Source organism: Phyllostomus discolor, chromosome 8 (assembly GCF_004126475.2).
Source record: "Phyllostomus discolor isolate MPI-MPIP mPhyDis1 chromosome 8, mPhyDis1.pri.v3, whole genome shotgun sequence".
Classification (NCBI taxonomy): Eukaryota; Metazoa; Chordata; class Mammalia; order Chiroptera; family Phyllostomidae; genus Phyllostomus; species Phyllostomus discolor.
In genome coordinates, this window is record NC_040910.2 from 56,461,988 (window position 1) to 56,480,834 (window position 18,847).

The window sequence follows — 18,847 nt, forward strand, 5'->3', positions numbered from 1 at the left end:
ACGACGCTGCGCCTGCGCGATCACGTGACCCGGCGCGGCCAGTAACGCCTGCGCGCGCCGCGGCCGGCTCCATCTCGGTCCCCTCGCATCCTGCGCCACGCCCCTGATTCAGGCCAAGGCGTCCCCACGCAGGCGCAGACTGGTAGCTGTTATTCATTCCTGCAATAAATTCGATTTCCAGACACCAGCTGGGTCATCCACCCGCACTTGAGGCCTAATAAAGGGAGGCATCACCCCACGCCCCACCCAGACCTAGTCACTTTCAGCTTTCTCTAATCAGCTGGAGCAGAGGGGCAGAGAAAGTTTTGTTGACCAAAATAAAAAGGCGTTGTCTAGGGATAGGCTGTAGGACTGGTGGGCAAAATGCTGTCTCCAAGTATCATCTTGCATCAAGAATAACCAGGCTCTGTTCGGTCGTCTGCCCACCACGCTGGGAGGTCCTGGGTGCAGAGCTCATAGCCTAAGACTTTTTCACTGAATCCATTAACCAACAGCCAAACGCATAGCTGGGGACTCAGTATGTGTTCATGGATGTTTCTTAAGTGAATGAACAAGCAAGAAGCCACTGATGATGGGAGAAATGAGTTGCAGGCCAAGAGATCCCATTAACTTTAACTGGGGCTTCTTCCTGCTGAACCCTGGGTCCCTCTGCCCTGAGGGCTTGTCCCTGTCCCCAAACAGGTTTTCAAGGCTGTTACAGGCTGTCTTGGGGCAGAGCCCAGGGAAAGGGCCAGAGCCTATGGTAGCATTCAGAGGTTCAGGTCTCCTTCTCCAGGAGCTCCCCACCTCTCCAGTTTCTTTGGAACTTTGAAATTGCTTTGAATCTTGCAGAAGTTCCCATCAAACCACCAAACTCTCTCTAGGCTCACAAAGGTCAAGAGGTTTTAGTGTTTTTCTTTTTTTCCCACCGCTCTCAAAGAATGACTGTGTTCCATTAGGCTGGAGAATATCTCGCCTACCACATCCTTCCAGCTGTTTAGTTAGGCCTGTTGATTCTGACCCAGGTTGAAAACTCCAGTCCCAGAGAATTAATTCATCTGGTAGCCCAGCAGAACAGGAGGCTATGCCCCACCCTCCTTTTCCAATTCCATTCCTACATACTTCCTAAACTCACCTGTCTCACAGAATTACCTTCTCCCACCCATTTGCAAGTTCCTCCTCCCACACCCCCTCCTGAAATCTCTTCTAAAAACCACTGTGCACACCAACCCTTCTCCCTCCCATGGCTCTGCTGGAATCTATCTGTTTACCTTCCTCCCCCTTAGATTTCTCCTACACTGGAGGAGGCCCTGGAACAGAAGTTTTACAAACCTCTGAATTTCCTTGCCCGGCAGTGCTCAGAGATGGTGGAAAAGACCACAGCAATCTGTCAGTAGAATCAGGGAGAAGAATCCAAATGCAAAGGATCAGAGACAACAAAAGCTACCTCTCACCTCTTTAACCCTTTCTTCTTCAGTGGGTGTGCCAGATTAGCAACACACCAGGCACTGGCTAAGGAGACAAACTGTCTTCCAGGCTGGGGTCTCCTATAGGCTGGTGACTTGACCTAACACTGCCTAGATTCCTGGGTTTTGCCATCTTCTTTCACACATTCCTTTCATTGACACACTCTTTTCCAAAGCATATGTTTTAAAATTGTGCTTCATGGGGGTTGGGAGATTGGGTGCAAAAAGGAAAGGGAAAGGAAGGGAAAGAGAGAGAGAGAGAGGGAGAGAGAGGGAGGAGAAAGAAAGAAAGAAAGAAAGAAAGGAAGGAAGGAAGGAAGGAAGGAAGGAAGGAAGGAAGGAAGGAAGGAAGGGAAAGAAGAGAAAAAAGAAAAGAAAAGAAAAGAGAAAAGAAAAGAAAAACCCAGAGAACAGTATAGTGTTTACCAGAGGGAGACGGGTGTTGGGGGAGGTGGAAGACGGTATAAAGGGGGATAAAGATGATGGAAGGTGAATTGACTTTGTGTGAACATACAACACAATACACAGATTATGTATTGTAGAATTGTATACCTGAAACCTATATAATGTCACTCCAATAAATTCAATAAAAAAGCTGTGCTTTACATCACAGCCTATGTTGTAAATTTGCTATAAAGAGCTTACTGTAAAAATAAATAAAAGGATGATGCTATTAAAGTATAAATTTAGTCATGCATGCTGCCAAAGTCTCTGAGCCTAAGGCTTGCTCTCTCTTTGCTGGGGTTAGGGGTCATTAAAGACAGCTTAGCACCAACCTACAACTTTCTCCTAGACACAGTTGAAAGCATTAGAAGAGGTTTGCCGAAGGAAACAGCTTTCTCTCTTCATGATGACATATCCTGGGGTCTCTTTGCACCATCCTCAGGGCACCACACTCCAAAAATGGCCTGGAGAGGTGGGTGCTAGGCCTCAGCAGAGAGTGAGCAGTTGCAGAGGTGAGAGTCTAACCCTGTGCTTCTGCAGACCACCAGAGGCTTTCAAAGCCTTGCTTGTCTTTCTAATTGCCCCTCCTAGCCTTCCGCCCCTCAGTCACGTTGCCCCAGCAATATTATCTGCTGTGCTACTCCTCCTATAGGCGACACAGTTTCCAGTTTCCAGGCCTTTGCTCTTTGCTGTTCCCTCCACTCTATGGCCAGGCTGGCCTCCCCTTGCCTTTCTAGTATGGGTAAAAAGGGTTTTTCTTCCTCTTGGGTAAGGCACAGAACCAGACAGGGATTCATGGGAAAAACAATAGAACTGTGTCCCATCAGGAATGAATGACTTTGGGTGAATGACCCACTGCTCTGAGCCCCACTTTGCTCACCTACCAGTGGATTTAATCAGACAACCCCAGCACCTATTCTTCAGGGCTGCTCTGAGTATTAAATGTGGCCTAATACAGAGAGCCCTCAAATGTAAAAGGCTCAGAAAGTGCTCAGGAAGTGGCTGCTATTATTAGCATGACCTTCTCCTGCTTCTTCCCTGAGTCTTCCTGGAAGGGGAAGCACAAAGCTCAGCCCTGGGGCAATGCAGACCCATGATCAATTTCAACTCTGCTTCTTAGAACTGTGTGACTGTAGACAGAGGCTTCCCTGCCCTGGGCCTCAGTCTTTGCATCTGTAAAGAGGAGGTAACATCCATTTCTTCCTGCCAGGAATGCTAGTGAGAGTTGGAGGAAGTCTGTGATAGTTCTGAATGGAGTCTCCTCCAGGGTGACCCTCAATAACTGTGAACATTAGTTATTAATGAGTATAAAGGGCTCAGCATGGCATCTGGCCCACAATAGATGTAAAGTGGAAACTGTTCTTACGTGTATTTATTTTAAATCATTATTATATAACTCTGCTACCTGCTTCTCACTTGAAAACTCAGACTTGGCTTCTTCTGCTGTGTTTTGCAATAGACCCCTCAAACCAGCCCAGTGCATGTTTTAACCCCGTGTAGTCTTTGACTCCCCTTGGTCCCACATCCCTCACTTTGAGTCTCCAGTTCTGAAATATAATTGACAAATCTATTTTATCCAGTAAGGGTTCCTTTATTCATTTGAGTTGGGGTTTTGAAACTTGGTGCAACTTTATAAAGTCAAGGGTGCCAGGAAAGTGAGCCTGCCAGGTGCAGAGAAGTACAAGAAGCTTGCGGAATCTCCCACCCATGGGCACCTTCAACTAGCCTATGGTCACGGCTGTTGGCCCTCAAGGGGCCAAGTGGACCTCAGAATGAGATCAGGGTGCCTGCTCCGTGTGAAGCTCAGGACCACTTCCACCTGTCCTCCTCATATACAACAGTGTGCAAAACAATCTGAAAATATCTTCACACGGGATCACAGAACCGGCTCCACTTGGTGTCTCCTGGTCTAAGAAGCATTCTGGCCATGCAGGAAGGGTTGGGCAGTTTCCATCCTACCAAACTCCAGGGCATCATCAGCTGCCTCTGGCCCTGCCAGCCCAGCCTTCACACAGGCGTCTCTTCCGCCACTTTCTTCAGGAATCCAGCAGCCAGTAGGGAGTGCTGGGTAGCCTCAGAGCCGTCTGTGTCCCGGATCTTCAGGTGAACTTTCTGGTTGGTCCTTCTCCACTCAGAGTACAGCTGGCAATGATAGCGGAAGGAGACCTGTGGGCAGGGCAGGGATGGGTGGGAAGGCCAGCCAGCAGACATCCACCCCAAGGGAAGAAAACAGGACCCCTGAAGCAGTGGCCTTGGCCCATGCCAGGGCCAGGCACAGCCTTCCCGAAGCAGAGACAGTCTTTTTCATACAGACTGTGCACACAACCCCATTCACTCTCCTGGGGAAAGTCCCCACTAGCATTCCAGGGCCCTACAAAGCGGGGGCAATCTTTCAGAGGGTGAGAGCGAAGTGGTACACCTTCTTGGAAGGGATTAAATGTCAATGGGTCATGGAACTACAAAAACTTGGAAGCCACCAAAATGTCCTTCAGTAGGTAAATAAATAAACTTTGGGACATCAGATGATGAAATATTATTCAGCACTAAAAAGAAATGAGCTATCCAGCTGTGAAAAGACATGCAGGAATATTAAATGCATGTTACTAAGTGAAAGAAGCCAATCTGAAAAGGCTACAACCTGCATAATTCCAACTCTGACATTCTGGAAAAGGTAAAACTATGGAGAGAGTAAAAAAAATCAGTGGTTGTCAGGAGTTGAGGGTGGGGAAGGAGGAATGAACAGGTGCGACGCGGAGGATTTTTAGGGCAGTAAAACTACTCAGTATGATACTGTAATGGTGGATACATTTGTCCAAACCTGTAGAATGAACAACACCAAGATGAACCCTAATGTGATCTATGGATTTTGGGTGATAACAATGTATCAGTGGAGATTCATTAATTGTAAGAAATGTACCCGCTGGTGCCATGTTGATACTGGGGCAGCAGGGCGGGGGCTATGTGTGTGTAAGAATAAGAATATATTAGAACTCTAATAAATAGTCTATAGAAATTGTTTTTAAGTAAATGTCAATAGTTCATACTCTTTGACCAAGAAAATTCCAAGAAACAAGCCCTGGCTGGCGTAGCTCAGTGGATTGAGCATGGGCTGTGAACCAAAGTGTCGCAGGTTCAATTCCCAGTCAGGATACATGCCTGGGTTGCAGGCCATAACCCCCAGCAACCACACATTGATGTCTCTCTCTCTCTCTCTCCCCCTCCCTCCCTTCCCTCTCTAAAAATAAATAAATAATTAAAAAAAAAAAGAAAGAAAATTCCGAGAAACATTTGCACGGGTGGTGCCCAAAGCACTATTCATGACAGCATGAAAAAAATGGGAGAAAAACAAACATTGGAAAGCACCTCATATCCTATCAAGAGGGATTAGTTAAATCAATATTATACACCCATAGAATGAATGACAGCTGTCTGGCTGCCTTTTTCTTTTTAAAGAACACTAGCAAAGAGGAAATAAGCAGACTGCAAAGCAGTACCTATGTTATCCTATTTGTATTTTAAAAATACACACATACACACACATACTGGTAGATGCAATGAAAAATAATTTTTGAGGAGAGAATGCTCCAACAGACAACAGTGGTTGTATCAGTGGGGTGAGACTTTGGGGGGCCCTTTTCTCTCCAAGCAAGGGTTCTAAGGCCTGCCAGAGGCCTGGAACAACTCCTCCACCTCAGTCTCCCTCTCTCTCTTTCAGTTGCTTTTTCTCTCATCTCTTGATCTTCCCCTCTCTTGGTCTCTCTCATTCTCCTGCTCTTTCTCTCTGCCTTTTGGTCTTAGTCTCTCTGTGCCTCCATCCTCTCCTCCCCACTGCCTACCTCCTCCCCTCCCTGTTCCCCTCTCCCCCCGACCCCCGCCCAGTCTGGATGGGCTCGTGGATGGCAGGGCCTACACTCAGCACCGATGATCTGGCACCCTGGTCTCCTTGGAGCAGAAGGCTCACTTCCAGCTCAGGCTTCCCTAAACCATGGTTAGGCTCAGAATCTGGAGTTCCACCCAGGGCCACATGGAGAGACAGAGAAGGATTCCCCCTCAAGCCACTGACCAAACCCCTGGCCTGGCTGCCCCGAGCTGGAGACCCCTAGACACCTGCCCTCCGGCTGACAGCCACTCACCAGCGTCCAGAGGACATAGATGGTGAAGAGGGCGATGGTGAGGGCAATGAGCCCCACGGCCTCAAGCCGGCTATGGAGCCGGAGGTGGTCCTGGGCCCCGCGCAGGCACAGCCAGCCCGAGATGGTGGCCAGAGGCGTGATGAACAGGAAACACACCATGTCACAGCACAGTGTCCGCTTCTCTGTCCGAGGCCCCGGGTCCTTCAGCCACTGCAGGGGGTAAGGAAAGGGGGGAGCCGCTGAGAGGGACTACACACCACCCTCCAGCTAGCCCCAACCTAGGGATGGGGTGCGAGACCTCTAAACTCTGTGCCTCGTGACTACTGGGCCCTGCAGGCCCAGCCTCCTGCCTGACACCAAACCCCCTCCTTCCTCCTTACAAATATTTAGTAAGCCTATGCTGAGCCAGGCCCTGCTGGGCATCTGTGCCCCACTTTACAGAAGGGGCAACTGAGAGGCACAGAGGAGCTAACTCATCTGTGCCAACTCGCACAGCTAATTTCCCACAAAGCTGGATCAGAAGCCAGGAAGTCTTGCCCCACGGCCTGTGTGCCCTTGACCACTGTGCTACATCACTTGCCACAGATGACTGGGCAAAAGAAAGGTGCTTCACTCATGAAGTTCTGGTAAGCAGGACAGAAAGGGTCCCCACCCTCCCAGAGCACCCATGCTAGTGAGGTGAGGTACAAAATGGAGTGGATGCTCAAGGAAGAAAAGGCCTTGCCAAGGAGGTGACAGTGAGGACCAGGTGAGTGGAAGGAGCCATGTGAAGAATGGGGGGGGACGGCATTCCAGGTGGCAGGAATAGCAGATTCAAAAGCCCTGACTTGGGAGTGTGTGACCTAGACAAAGTACAGCAGGGAGGCCTGTGTGGCTGGAGAGTGAGGGAGAAGGGGCTCCAGGAGGGGCAAGCTCTCCCTCCCACTGTTTTCCTAAGAGCCCAGCTCCCAGGTATACCAGGGCCCTTCCCAGGAGCCCATGCAGCAGCCCAGTGTCATCATCCTGCTGCTTTCAGCCACCCCCTGCCAAGCTGGGCAGGGAGGAGCCTGAAGGGCATCCAGGTAGGCAGCAGGGCCCTAGGGAACAGGAAGACACCAGCCACACCTGGGAATGCCCTGTCTCAGTCCTGACACATCCCACTCAGGCTAAAATCTGAGTTCCCAGGCACGGTCCACAAAGCCGTATGTAGCCTATACCACCTCCTTCCAGGCTACTTTTCCCACCCTTTAACTCACTCAATGCTAGCCATCGGGCTTTGTCAAAAACACTGAGCTCTTTCTGGTTTCAGGATCTTTGCACTTGCTGTGCCCTCTGCCAAGACTGCCCTTCCCAGGTTCCCCACATGAAGGGACCAAATCAGGGAAGGGGCCCAAGGTTTGTCAGGTCTGGAACCTCAAGATGAGTTCCCCGCCCACATGAGTGGACTCTACAGGGGGATAGGAAGAGGAAAGAGGTCCACCCTTATACAGAAGCTGCATCTGTAGCCCACCAGGATCCTCCAGGGCAGTTTTCTCATCTGGACCCATGCCCGCCTTCCTCCCCTTTGTCCACTCCAACCAAGGCTGCTAAGCATACCTCTGTGAGGGGCCGGGGCCGCTTCTCCACTGCAAACTCTGTGTGGCACAGCTCACAGTAGCTGGTGTTGGATGAGGAAAGCCATCTCTCCAGACAGCTCTTGTGCACGGTGCCCAGTGTGCCAGTGCAGCCACACGGAGACAGCAAGCTCTCCCCATTTGCTCCCTCATGGCAGATCCGGCAAAAGGGACCATCGCTGGACAAAAAGATGGGACACATGAACAACAATCAGGCTTTCTGCCTATGCCTTCTTCACTACTCACTGGATTGTAAGCCACTTCGCAAACTCCTATTCGTCCTTCAACACCCAGCTCCAAATGTCCTTTCCTTTGAGAAGCCTTCCCAGACTCCCACAGGTGGAGTGATATACTTTCTCCCCAGGGTTCTTGCAGCACCCTTTTATACCTGTCTACCCAACATCCACTCCTTTTCCTGCAATACCACGCTGGTTGTCCTGGGCAATGGCCCTGCTCTTAACTCTTGGTCTTCAAGGCCTAGGGCAGAGCTGATGATACCCCTGATGACTTCAGGCCTGACCAATCAAAACACTGCACACAGTTGGCCACAGGACCAACTCAGGTCATGTGTGATGCAATCAGAGCCACAGGGAATTAACTGCTGAAATTCTTCGCCTCTGCCCCACCATAAACTACAGGCAGCATGACTGATGTAAGTCTGAAGCTTCTGGTGGCAGCCTGGTTTCCACATGGAGTCTGTGAAGGATGCCAAACATAGAAAAACAGGAAAGTAGAGCCAAGGAAGAGACAGGGAAGGACAGATTCTTTAGGAGATCAATCAGAGGTGCTGGACCTAGCCACACCTAAAGACCATGCTACCTGAAAAACCTGTGTACCCAGGGAGAAGAGCTCCCCTGCTCCTCCGCCCGGTGGGGCTCAGACAATAGACACACCAAGCATCACAGAGCCCCTTCAGGGAAGTCTCAATCCTAGCCTGTCTCTGGGGATGCTAGTCCTTCCTGGAGCAGCTCAGGAGGCTGGGAGTGTGGTCATGGTGGGCCCAGAGGCTGCCTAGCACATGAGTCATTGTTTTCCAGACATTTCTGCCCAGAGAGGACTGTGGAGCATGTGAAGAAGGAGAAGCAAGAAAGCAGTTTTCCAGAAAACACCAGTTTCCCCTCGGAAACTGTTTTCCATTCTTTTCTCAGCGGTTCTGCTGGAGGGGCAGGACCTGGCTGCTTTGAAACCAAAGAGCTGAGCTGACCCCTCATATCTGCCTTCTATCTACAGTCCTGTGTAGGGTGTGGCTTTCTCACACTCCTGGCTACATTCTCACCCAAACCCTGATCCTAGCCACTCCCCCAACAAGTTCACAAGAAAAAAATCCAGCTCCAGAGCCCAATCTTGGAACGTGGAAGTGACAAGAACCTTGAGGAAGAGCCATGTCAATTTGGGGTCTGTCCTGGAAAATTCTATTTTGGAGGAGCAAGTTCAGAGAGAAAAACAAAACAAAAACAAATTTATGATTGAGTACTTATGCACTGAGCGCTATTTGAAGTTCAACATCTTGGATTCATTTGTCTCATTCTCACAGGGAGGAAGGTGCCCCATTTCAGAGATGGGGAAACTGGGGCTTCAAGGGATAAACTCAATTATGCAAAATCTTATAGCTAGTCATCTGCAAAGCTGGAAAATCTTGCTCCAGGACCTGTGTACCCTTGGCCACTATGCTACTAACATGTATGCTGCCTGCCACAGATGGTGGGGCAAGAGAAATGGGCTTCACTCAGGAAATTCTGGCAGGAAAATAAAGTCCATGACACAGATGGGAAGGAAACGGCATAAGGAGTGGGTGTGACATGCACAGGCCCCAGTGCACTGTCCTGAGAATGCTCCAAGCACAAGAGGAAGAGGGAGAATGTGACAAGGAAGGAGATGAAAGCTGGGGGTTGGGCAGTAGGGGAAGACCAGGTGGAAAAGCTGGGGATACAAAAATACTCTGGGAAGTTTCCAGAAGGGCCTGGGCCCACTCACAGTCTAGTGGGCAGGAACACCAAGGGGTCAGGGGCCAGGGGGGCCCCAGATGCTTGCTCCAAAACTAAGCCTTGGTGGATTATCCTGGGCCCTGGAGACACCACTTAGGCCTTTCTCTTCGGCCTCTGCAGGTTTAAAGGTCCAGAACTTTCTACCCAGCCTAGACTTTGCCGTGAGCCCTCAGGAATCAGGGTCTCCTTTGAAGCAAAATGGGAGGCTTGATTATTATGGAGGCACTGAGTATTAAATCTCTGAGTCCCACCCAGCTGTTCTCAGAGGGCAGAGACTGGCTAGGAGGAGTTCCAGTGGGAAGGGGTAGGCAAGCGAATGATGACCTGCTTGCACAGCCTCTACCAGTCTCCAGTAAGCTACTGGCAGCATCAGGAGGACTCTCATTTACTCCTGGGGAGACTGGCCAAGAGGCTGGAGGGCCACATTTCTGTGTGGTGACTGCTCTTTGGAAAAACGACGGCTTTCTCTCTGGGAAGGGCCAATCTCCCCTGGCCTTCATCCTAGACAGGTTGGGTTTGAGTTGCATCAGAGGCAGAGGGGAGGAGAAGCTGCATCATAGTGGCTCAAGGGCCGATCAGGAGGTCCTGGTAGTCTCAAAGGGCATGGCTGTCCTGGCTACCAGCTTGTGAGCAGAGGGGATGCTCTGCCCCCTACTGCTTGCCTGGGTCTAGGAGAGGGCTGTAGAAGAGGTTGGTGGGACCCATGAGCTTCTTCCTTGCTTCTCCCTCACTCTAGCAGGAGCCCTGGGTTCAAACCTCAGTTCTACTCAGTGACACAGGCAGGTAGGGATCTGCCTCCCTCTGGGCCTTAGTTTCCCCATATATCAAGAGAGAGGGTGGTTCATGGTGAGCTCAACTCACTCAGTGCCCCTCACAAGCCCCTTGTAGGGAAAACCCAGCTTTAGTCAACCTTCTCCCCATCCCCCTGCCCAGATAGCTCTGGCTAGGAGGCCCCTGGGCTTGCCAAGTGTCCCCCTACTCCCAACAGAACACGGTCTTGCCTTCAAGGGATCTGATGGAAATATAGGCTTGAAACCCAACACCCTGTAAACTTGTATAGCCACTAAAGAAAACAATATAGAAATTTCTCAAAAAATTAAAAATAAAGTTGCCATATGACCCAGCAATTCTACATCTGAGCATCTATCTAATAAACACAAAAACACCAACTCAAAAAGACACATGCACCCCTATGTTCATTGCAGCATTACTTACAATAACCAACACATGGAAAAAATCTAGATATACATAAATAGACAAATGGATAAAGAAGATACAGTAAATATATGTAATAGAGTATTACTCAGCCATTAAAAAAATGAAATCTTACCATTTGTGACAACATGACTAGACCTAGAGGGTATGCTAAATGAAGTCAGAGAAAGACAAATACCATATGCTCGCACTTACATGTGGAATCTAAAGAACAAAATAAATGAACAAACAAAACAAAACAGAAACAAACTCATAAATATAGAGAACAAACTCTGGTTGCCAGAGGGGACTAGGGTGAAGTGATGGGTGAAAAAGGATAAGGGAATTAAGAAGTACTAATTTCCACCCTGGCTAGTGTGGTTCAGTGGACTGAGGCCCACCTGTGAACCAAAGGGTAGCCAATTGATTTCCAGTCAGGGCACATGCCTGGGTTGTGGGCCAAGTTCCCAGCTGGTGGCATGAGAGAAGCAACCAGACATTATTGTTTCTCTCCCTCTTTTTCTTCCTCCCTTCCCCTCTAAAAATAAATAAATAAAACCTTAAAAAAAGAAAAAAAGACATACAAACTTCCAGTTATAAAATAAGTCATTAGGACAGTGTATAGCATAGGGAATACAGTCAATAATAATGACCATGTTACTTGACTTATTGTGCTGATTACTTTATGTAAGATACAGTCATCCCTTGCTATATCGCGGCTCACTTATAGCCGCGATATAGCGAGGGACAACTGTATACTTCACTGGTGAGTACCCATATGGAGGTAAGTATAGCTGTCTAACATGTTATATGTTGTTAAAAGCATGTACGTTTAAGAGTGTAGAAAGTATTTAAGAGCATATGAAGTGTTTATAAGATTGTGGGAAAGATTAATAAGAGAGTGGGAAAGGTTTATCAGAGTGTGGGAATAAATAAAATAAATATTTCGAGGATTTTCACCTATCGTGGGGGTCTCTGGAATGTAATTCCCACAATAGGTGAGGGATCACTGTATGTAAATGTTAAATCACGATGTTGAAAAAAAATCATGATGTTGTATACCTGAAACTAATATAATACTGTATGTCAACTATAATTAAAAATAAAGACAACATAGTCCTGGCTGAGTCGCTCAGCTTATTGGAGCATTGTCCCACACACCAAAGGGTTGTGGGTAAGATCCCTGGTCAGGGCATATACTCAGGTTGCAGGAGTTTTTTTTCTTTTCTTCCTTTTTTAAAAAAGATTTTATTTATTTATTTTTAGAGAATGGGGAAGGGAGGGAGAAAGGGAGGGAAACACCAATGTGTGGTTGCCTCTTGCACATCCCCTACTGGGGACCCAGCCTGCAACCCAGGCATGTGCCCTAGACTGGGAATCGAACCAGTACCCTTTGGTTCACAGGCGTGTGCTCATTTCACTGAGCCACACCAGCCAGGGCCTAGGTTGCAGGTTTGATTCCTGGTAGGGGTGCGTACAGGAGACTGCTGATCGATGTTTCTCTCTCACATCAATGTTTCTCTCTCTCCCTCTCTGTCCATCACTCTCTCTTTAAAATCAATAAACATATCCTTGGGTGACAATTTTTAAAATGCAACATAAAAAAATAAATAAATAAAAGCATGGAAACAAACAAACAAACAAAAAAAGACCTGCCTTGGAGAAGTCTGGAAGGAAAATCCCCAATCTCATCTGGGCTCTAGCAGAACTTCCTGGAGAAAGTGACACCAGGCAAAGAGTGGCAGTGAGCTGCCTCCAAAGCCCTGCAAATCTTCCATCTGCTTCTTTTTTATGTTTGAAAACTTAGGAATTAATTCTGACACCTGCTACAATATGAATGAACCTCAGCGACATTATACTCAGTGAAATAAGCCAGACAGAAAAGGACAAATACTGTGGGAATCCACTCATATGAAGTCACAGAGGACCTAGACTGGTGTGGCTCAGTAGCTTGGGTGTTGTACTGCAAAGCAAAAGGTGGCCAGTTCTATTCACAGTCAGGGCACATGCCTGGGTTGCAGATTCAGCATTTGGTCAGGGCATGGTTGGGGTGCGTAGGAGAGGCAACTGATCTCACATCGATGTTTCTCTCCCTCTTTCAAAAATAAATAAATAAAATCTTTAAAAAAAAAGAAAGTAGATGTGGATACTAGGGGCTGGGGGGTCAGGGAGAAGAAGGGGTTTTTTTTGTTTAACGGGGACAGAGATTCAGATTTACAAGATGAAAAGGATTATAGGGACAGATGACAGTGATGACTGCACAACAGTGTGAATGTACTTAGTACCACTGAACTGTGCACTTAAAGTGGTTATGATGGTAAACATTACATGTATTTAAACACAAAAAAATTGGTAGAAAAGCTTCTGAATTGAGTCATAGCAAATAAACAATACATTAAACTTGAAAAACTGGTGGCTATTTTAATGAGTTCAGATGGATTTAAATTTGCGTGGGGTTTGCTTTAAAACTCTTTTCCTTGGAACTGATGACAAACTGGTGAACTAGGCAGGTTTAGCTCACAGGTGGGTCTGGAAGGCCAATGCCGAGGTTTAAACATATTTCTCAAATGCCAACAAGGTAGAAAACCCACTCGTGGGCACTATGTATCTCCAGTTTAGAGATATGGGGGTGAGGCAACTTGTCCCAGGTCACAAAGGGAAGGAAGGCTGCCTTCAGCATGTCAGCCCAGGTGCTGGGAGTCACCCTCTGCACTTCTAACCCCTTCCTCACACTGCCTCTCCAAAACATGAGCTGTTCACCACATTCATCTTCTGATTGCACATAACAACCTGGAGTTTTGGCTTTTCCTGAAGAATCAGACCTGCCCAGAATCAGCCTGCGCTCATTTCCCTGACCCACCCAAATGGTTAGATTTCTGACCCCAGACTGGGAGGAAATCACTGGGCCTAGAGAATAAGTGAATGGAGGTAAGTATAGCTGTTTAGTCACTACTCACCTTGGCGTGTCCAAGGCCCGGATGACAGTTGAGAGGAGTCGGCCTTCCCTTGAAGTCACCTGTGCCACATATTGAGGTGTCCCGAGGCCTGTGGCCTCCACGACCTTGGAGAAGGAGGGGCTGTTGGAGCAGTCACACAGGGAGCCAGGCAGGTGGCAGCAATCACCCGTCGTCATGGCCATAGGGAGCACAGGGACTTCAGAGCCCTAGACCCATGGTCCCAGGAGCCTGGGGAGAAGCCAACAGGAAAGTGAGGGGCAAGGCTAGTGGGCTGGACACAGAGCAGGGTTTGAATTCAGCAATCTCAGCCTCCGTTGCCCAGTCTGTAGGATGGGGCTTTGTAGGGGTTGTGAATATTCAAAGAGATCACACATATAGATCAGCCCAGGCCTAGCATACAACAGGGACTTGTTATAATACCTCTAAGTCTCCTAACAAAAGCCAGCCCTGTCCAGCCTTCAGAGCTTGCAGGCCACCCCCAAATTCACATTTCCAGATATGGTAACAGCACCTAACAATTACTGAGCACCTGCTACGTGGTAGGCCCTCTTCTTGGTGCTTTCCAATGCAAGAACCATGCCCACCAACCATGAGACTGGTTCTCTATGGACTGAATTCCCAGGGCTAAGCTCAGAACAGGGCTCTGAGCAGGTTAGCCTGCTTCTGTGTAAGGCAGAGCAGACCTAGCAATCTAGCCCCACAGACAAGGATGGTGAGTGACCTTGATCAGTCTGGTTCATGGCCTCTTGTATAGCTGTGAACTCCTTGACACTTAAGGCCATAAAGGAAGTGGCCCAGGCTGGGGAGGACCACATTTTGACTTACAGCTGCTGTAAGCCTGAAGATGAAGCCATGGCAGATAGCTGGAGCCTCAGGCAGCAATCCGAAGTCAGCTCTGGGTAGGTGGCTTCAGTAGAGTTTGGGGCCCTACTCTGGGGTCTGATCTGCCAGAAGGAACCCTTGGCAACCAACCCCCTCATCCCTCCCAGAACCAGCCAGAAACTGTGCATGTTTCCCTGTGAGAATTTCATGAAAGTACTAGGTACCCCTCTCAATGCCTATGGAGGTCAGTGCAGGTCCCCTGAAACTAAGGGCCTATCCCCAAGTTACCTCACACCTTTATCTCAGGAGCTTTGAGCCAAGACCTCAGAAATACTCACTGTGTAACCCACAGTCGGCTTTAACCAACTACTGCCAGTTAAAATCTGAGACCCAAAGAGAGAGTCAGGGGAAAGCAGCGTAAGTTATTGACTAACATTTTGCACCAGGACAGTCTGCCTCTCAAGCTGCTGTCTCAGTGCTGGAGCTCAAAAGGAGTGAATTTGAGAACTGCAGGTATAGCCCACCTTGACTCCAGGAGACCACAAGTGATTGATCACAAGGACTGGTGACCTCTGAATAGCTTGACCAGCAGTGGTATAGCCCAACATGCCCTCTGAGCCTCCACAGCAAAGCCAGATAAACAAGTATCAGCCAGAGGAAGGAGAAGCAAGGAGGAAGGGTGCCAGCTTGAGATAACACTGAGGGACAATAGCCGGCCTGCCATGTTGTGTACACTCCTGTCCCTTCCATGTGTCTGCAGCCAGAACTTCCAGCCCAGAGGTCAGCAGAGGAGCCAGTGGCCCACCCAAGGGAATGCTCCTGCCCCTCCAAGGGTCAGCTTTAACCTTCCTGAGAGGGCTTGGGCATTATTAGAATCATCATAGCTCCTATAATATTAGCTCCACCAATTTTTTTACTATCAGGAAGGGAAAAACTCGCAGGTAGATCTGCAAATGCAAGGCCTGCAAATGGCCAAAATAATAACAGCAATTGCCCTGGCTGGTGTGGCTCAGTGAATTGAGCACTGGCCTGTGAACCCAAAGGTCACGGATTTGATTTCTGGTCAGGACAAATGCCTGGGCTGTGGGCCAGGTCCCCAGTTGAGGGGGTGTGAGAGGCAACAAATGGATGTTTCTCTCACACATCAGTGTTTCCCTTCCTTTCTCCCTCCCTTTCCCTGTCTCTAAAAAATAAACAAATAAATAAATAAAATCTTAAAAAAAATAAATAATAGCAATTACTCTTAAGGACTTACTATATACTGGTACTGTATTAAGCTCCTTGAACTCTAAACAATTAAGTGTCCCCTTCAAAGGTCACTTCCCCAGAGAGGCCTTCCCTGACCATCCCAGCTAAAGTTCCATCGTCCACATTATTACCGTCACAGAATGGGCCCCGCTCCAAGATGCTCTTATTTCTTCATCTACTTGTATAACCATGTTTGTCTTTCATGTTTCACTGAGCTCTGTGAAGGAGGGACAGAGTTGGACTTGTTCTCCACTGTCCCCAGCACCTGGCCCTATGTCTGCCACAGAGTGGCCACATTAATTTCCCAGCCCCTACTCTGTAAGAACAGACCTGTGTTCTTAAGAACAAGGTCCCACCCTGACCTGTGTGTCTCAGTTGGGTGTCGTCCCACAGAGTGAAAATTTGTTAGTTTGATTCCCAGTCAGGGCACATGCCTGGGTTGTAGCCTGGTCCCCAGACAGGGCACATGGGTCCCCAGATGGGGCACATGTGAGAGGCAAACAGTTAATGTTTCTCTCCCTCTCTTTCTCCCTGCCTTCCCCTCCCTTTAACAATAAATAAAATCTTTTAAAAGGCTGGACACAAGGTTAGAATGCCAGTTTGCACTCATCTCTGGGGCTGCTCGGCAAACTTGGCCCAGTGCCCTGGAGATGGATTTCACTGAGTTTTCACAACAAACCTGTGAAGTAAGTCCAATAACTATCCCCATTTGAGACTAAGGCTCAGATGGGGGCAGTTACTTGCCCAAGGTCACACAGCTAAGAGACAGTGCCAAAATTTAAAATTAGTGTAGTGAGTGGATCTGGGACTCAAAAGACCTGTTTTTTGTTTTTATATTTTATTTATTTATTTTTAGAGAGGGGGAAGGGAGGGATAAAGAGAGGGGAGAAACATCAATTGGTTGCCTCTTGCGCACCCCCAACCAGGAACCTGGCGTGTGCCCTAACCAGGAATCAAACCAGTGACCTTTCAGTGTGTGGGACAATACCCAACCAACCCACTGAGCAACACCAGTCAGGGTGACATGGGTTTTTTTTAAGTCCTGACTTTGTCACTGATGCTGTGGGTGGACAAGTCACTTGGCTTTTCCGGGCCTCAACTTTCTCTGTCAAGTTGATGGAGTTGGTGGACTGTATCTGCTGAAGGGCTTCCTGAGAAGGAGCCCCCAGGATCAATTTCTCCAGTGAAGTAAAGCTCACCCTTGGCTGGGACTGTCTGGGTGATGCTATGGCACCACAACCTTTCCACACCTGCCCCAGTCTCCTTTTACTGAAGGCAGGACACGGAAAGAAGTCAGAGGATCCTAACTCCCCGCAGTGTGATCTATGGCTAGCTACATCAGTCTCTGGCTTTGGTTTTCTCTTCTATAACATGGTAGTCAAAGTATACCCAGCTCAAAATTCCATAAATATTAAGAAGTCAATAAATATTACCTCTTACTATAATTGTCATCATCAGCTTACAGAACTGTTGGGTTTGATAAGATAAAGCACAGTCAGAGGCTGGCACACAGTAAATGCTCAATAAAAGTTCACCGTTTTGTTTTGTTTTTTGCTTTGTTTTGTTTTGATAAATGTAGAGCCTGTGAAATGCATTCATTCCTCTTCACTCACCACAGAGAGGCTCCTATGTGCCCTTCAGTAGGTAATTCCCTGGCCCTGCTTTAGAGGTCAGGTTCGAATACCAGCTCTGCTCTTACTTGCTGTGTAGCCCTAAGCAAAATCTTGACCTCTCTAAACCTCGATTTCCTCATCTATATAACAGAGATCATATTTAGCACTTATACCTATTATGAGCCCTTCAGGACTAAATGAACCAATCATTTAAACTGTTTGGAGCACCCACTAACAGCCATGCACCCTGCTAAGCAAGTCCTTTCTATACGGTGCCGGGTTCACTATATTTACTATTTCCCAGGCAGAACCCCTTTGAGGAGGAGGTTGAGGAAGGATATTGGCCACTTACTGACCGCCTACTGTGTGCCAGAAGCTCTCTTCATCAGCCACCTTCTGGATCAGCCCCATTAGGTTGGCGCTGGGATGACCAATTTTCACAGATGGGGAAACCGAGGCTCGGACACCTCCCGCCGCCCTCAAGACAGGAACTGCTATCCCCTGGTTCAGAGAAGGCAGAGGCCAAGGGTCGGAACCCGGCCGCCCCGCCCGGAACCAGGCGCAGGCCTCGAACTCGGAGATGACCCACGGAACGACGTCCTCCGATCCCACCTAGCCACCCATGCCCACCTGATCCGCGGCCGGGCCGGGAGGCCGCGCAGGACCCTCCACTCGCCCCAGCCCGGGTCCCGGCCCGGCCGGTCCAGTCAGCGCCGCTAGCTCAGCTCCGGCTGGCACCTGAGTCTGGACACGGCCCGCTAACCCGACAGTGCCAGGGCCCAATGGTGAGCCAGTCTCTGTCGCTATGACCAATAGCCGAGCATGTCCCGCCCAGGAAGGCGGGGCCGGAGGCGACAGGGTTATTCTGGGCCTCACGGGCAACGCAGCGCCGCAGCTTCTGGTTACGCCCCTGCCGCGCTCTAGCCCCGCCCCCCGCCCGACCCCACTCCCAGTCTTGGCCCCTCCCCAACCCAGCACCGGGTCTGAGCGCGACTACTGGCGCCACCTGCCGAGGACCCGTGCTTGTTAATAATAAAACCGTTATAGAATTTGACACCCGGCAGTGATTTGAGTGTTCATCACCTCCCTTATGCTTCCCATCAATCCTGAGGGAGGAAGACAACGTATGGTCACATTTCACAGAAAGAATATAGAAGCTTAGAGAGGTTAGGAGACCGTGGAAGGGCCGAAAGCCAAAATCATTCATTCATTCATTTATGCAATAGATTCATTTACTAAATGTAATATAAACATCAATAAGAAAGCCTATTATCAGTGAGCACTGTGCTAGACGCTGGGGATACAATATTGAGTAAGAGAAATTGCTGCCCTTATGGACTTCAATCTAGGGAGTGAGACAGACATAAAACAACCAATTATTATTAATTACAATGGCGATAAATTGTAGCAAGTG

The 18,847-nt window shown here is 48.7% G+C and overlaps 1 protein-coding gene across 5 annotated transcripts; it reads right to left on the minus strand.

Annotated features, from left to right (window-relative positions):
* Positions 1-3,459: 3,459 nt before the first annotated feature.
* Positions 3,460-18,350, minus strand: MARCHF2 (membrane associated ring-CH-type finger 2). 5 transcript variants are annotated; one of them, XM_028519206.2, is made up of 5 exons: positions 18,064-18,350; positions 13,751-13,978; positions 7,598-7,793; positions 6,023-6,232; positions 3,460-4,055 (listed from the first exon to the last, which is right to left on the minus strand). In XM_028519206.2, the coding sequence occupies exons 2-5, from the start codon at positions 13,930-13,932 to the stop codon at positions 3,897-3,899; spliced, it is 747 nt and encodes a 248-aa protein (XP_028375007.1). In that variant the 5' UTR covers positions 13,933-13,978; positions 18,064-18,350; the 3' UTR covers positions 3,460-3,896. The 5 variants fall into 5 exon arrangements, with proteins under 5 accessions (XP_028375007.1, XP_028375010.1, XP_028375009.1 ...); XM_028519209.2 differs by having other exon boundaries at positions 3,460-4,031; positions 18,064-18,214; XM_028519208.2 differs by having other exon boundaries at positions 17,790-18,194.
* Between the last annotated feature and the right edge of the window lie 497 nt (positions 18,351-18,847).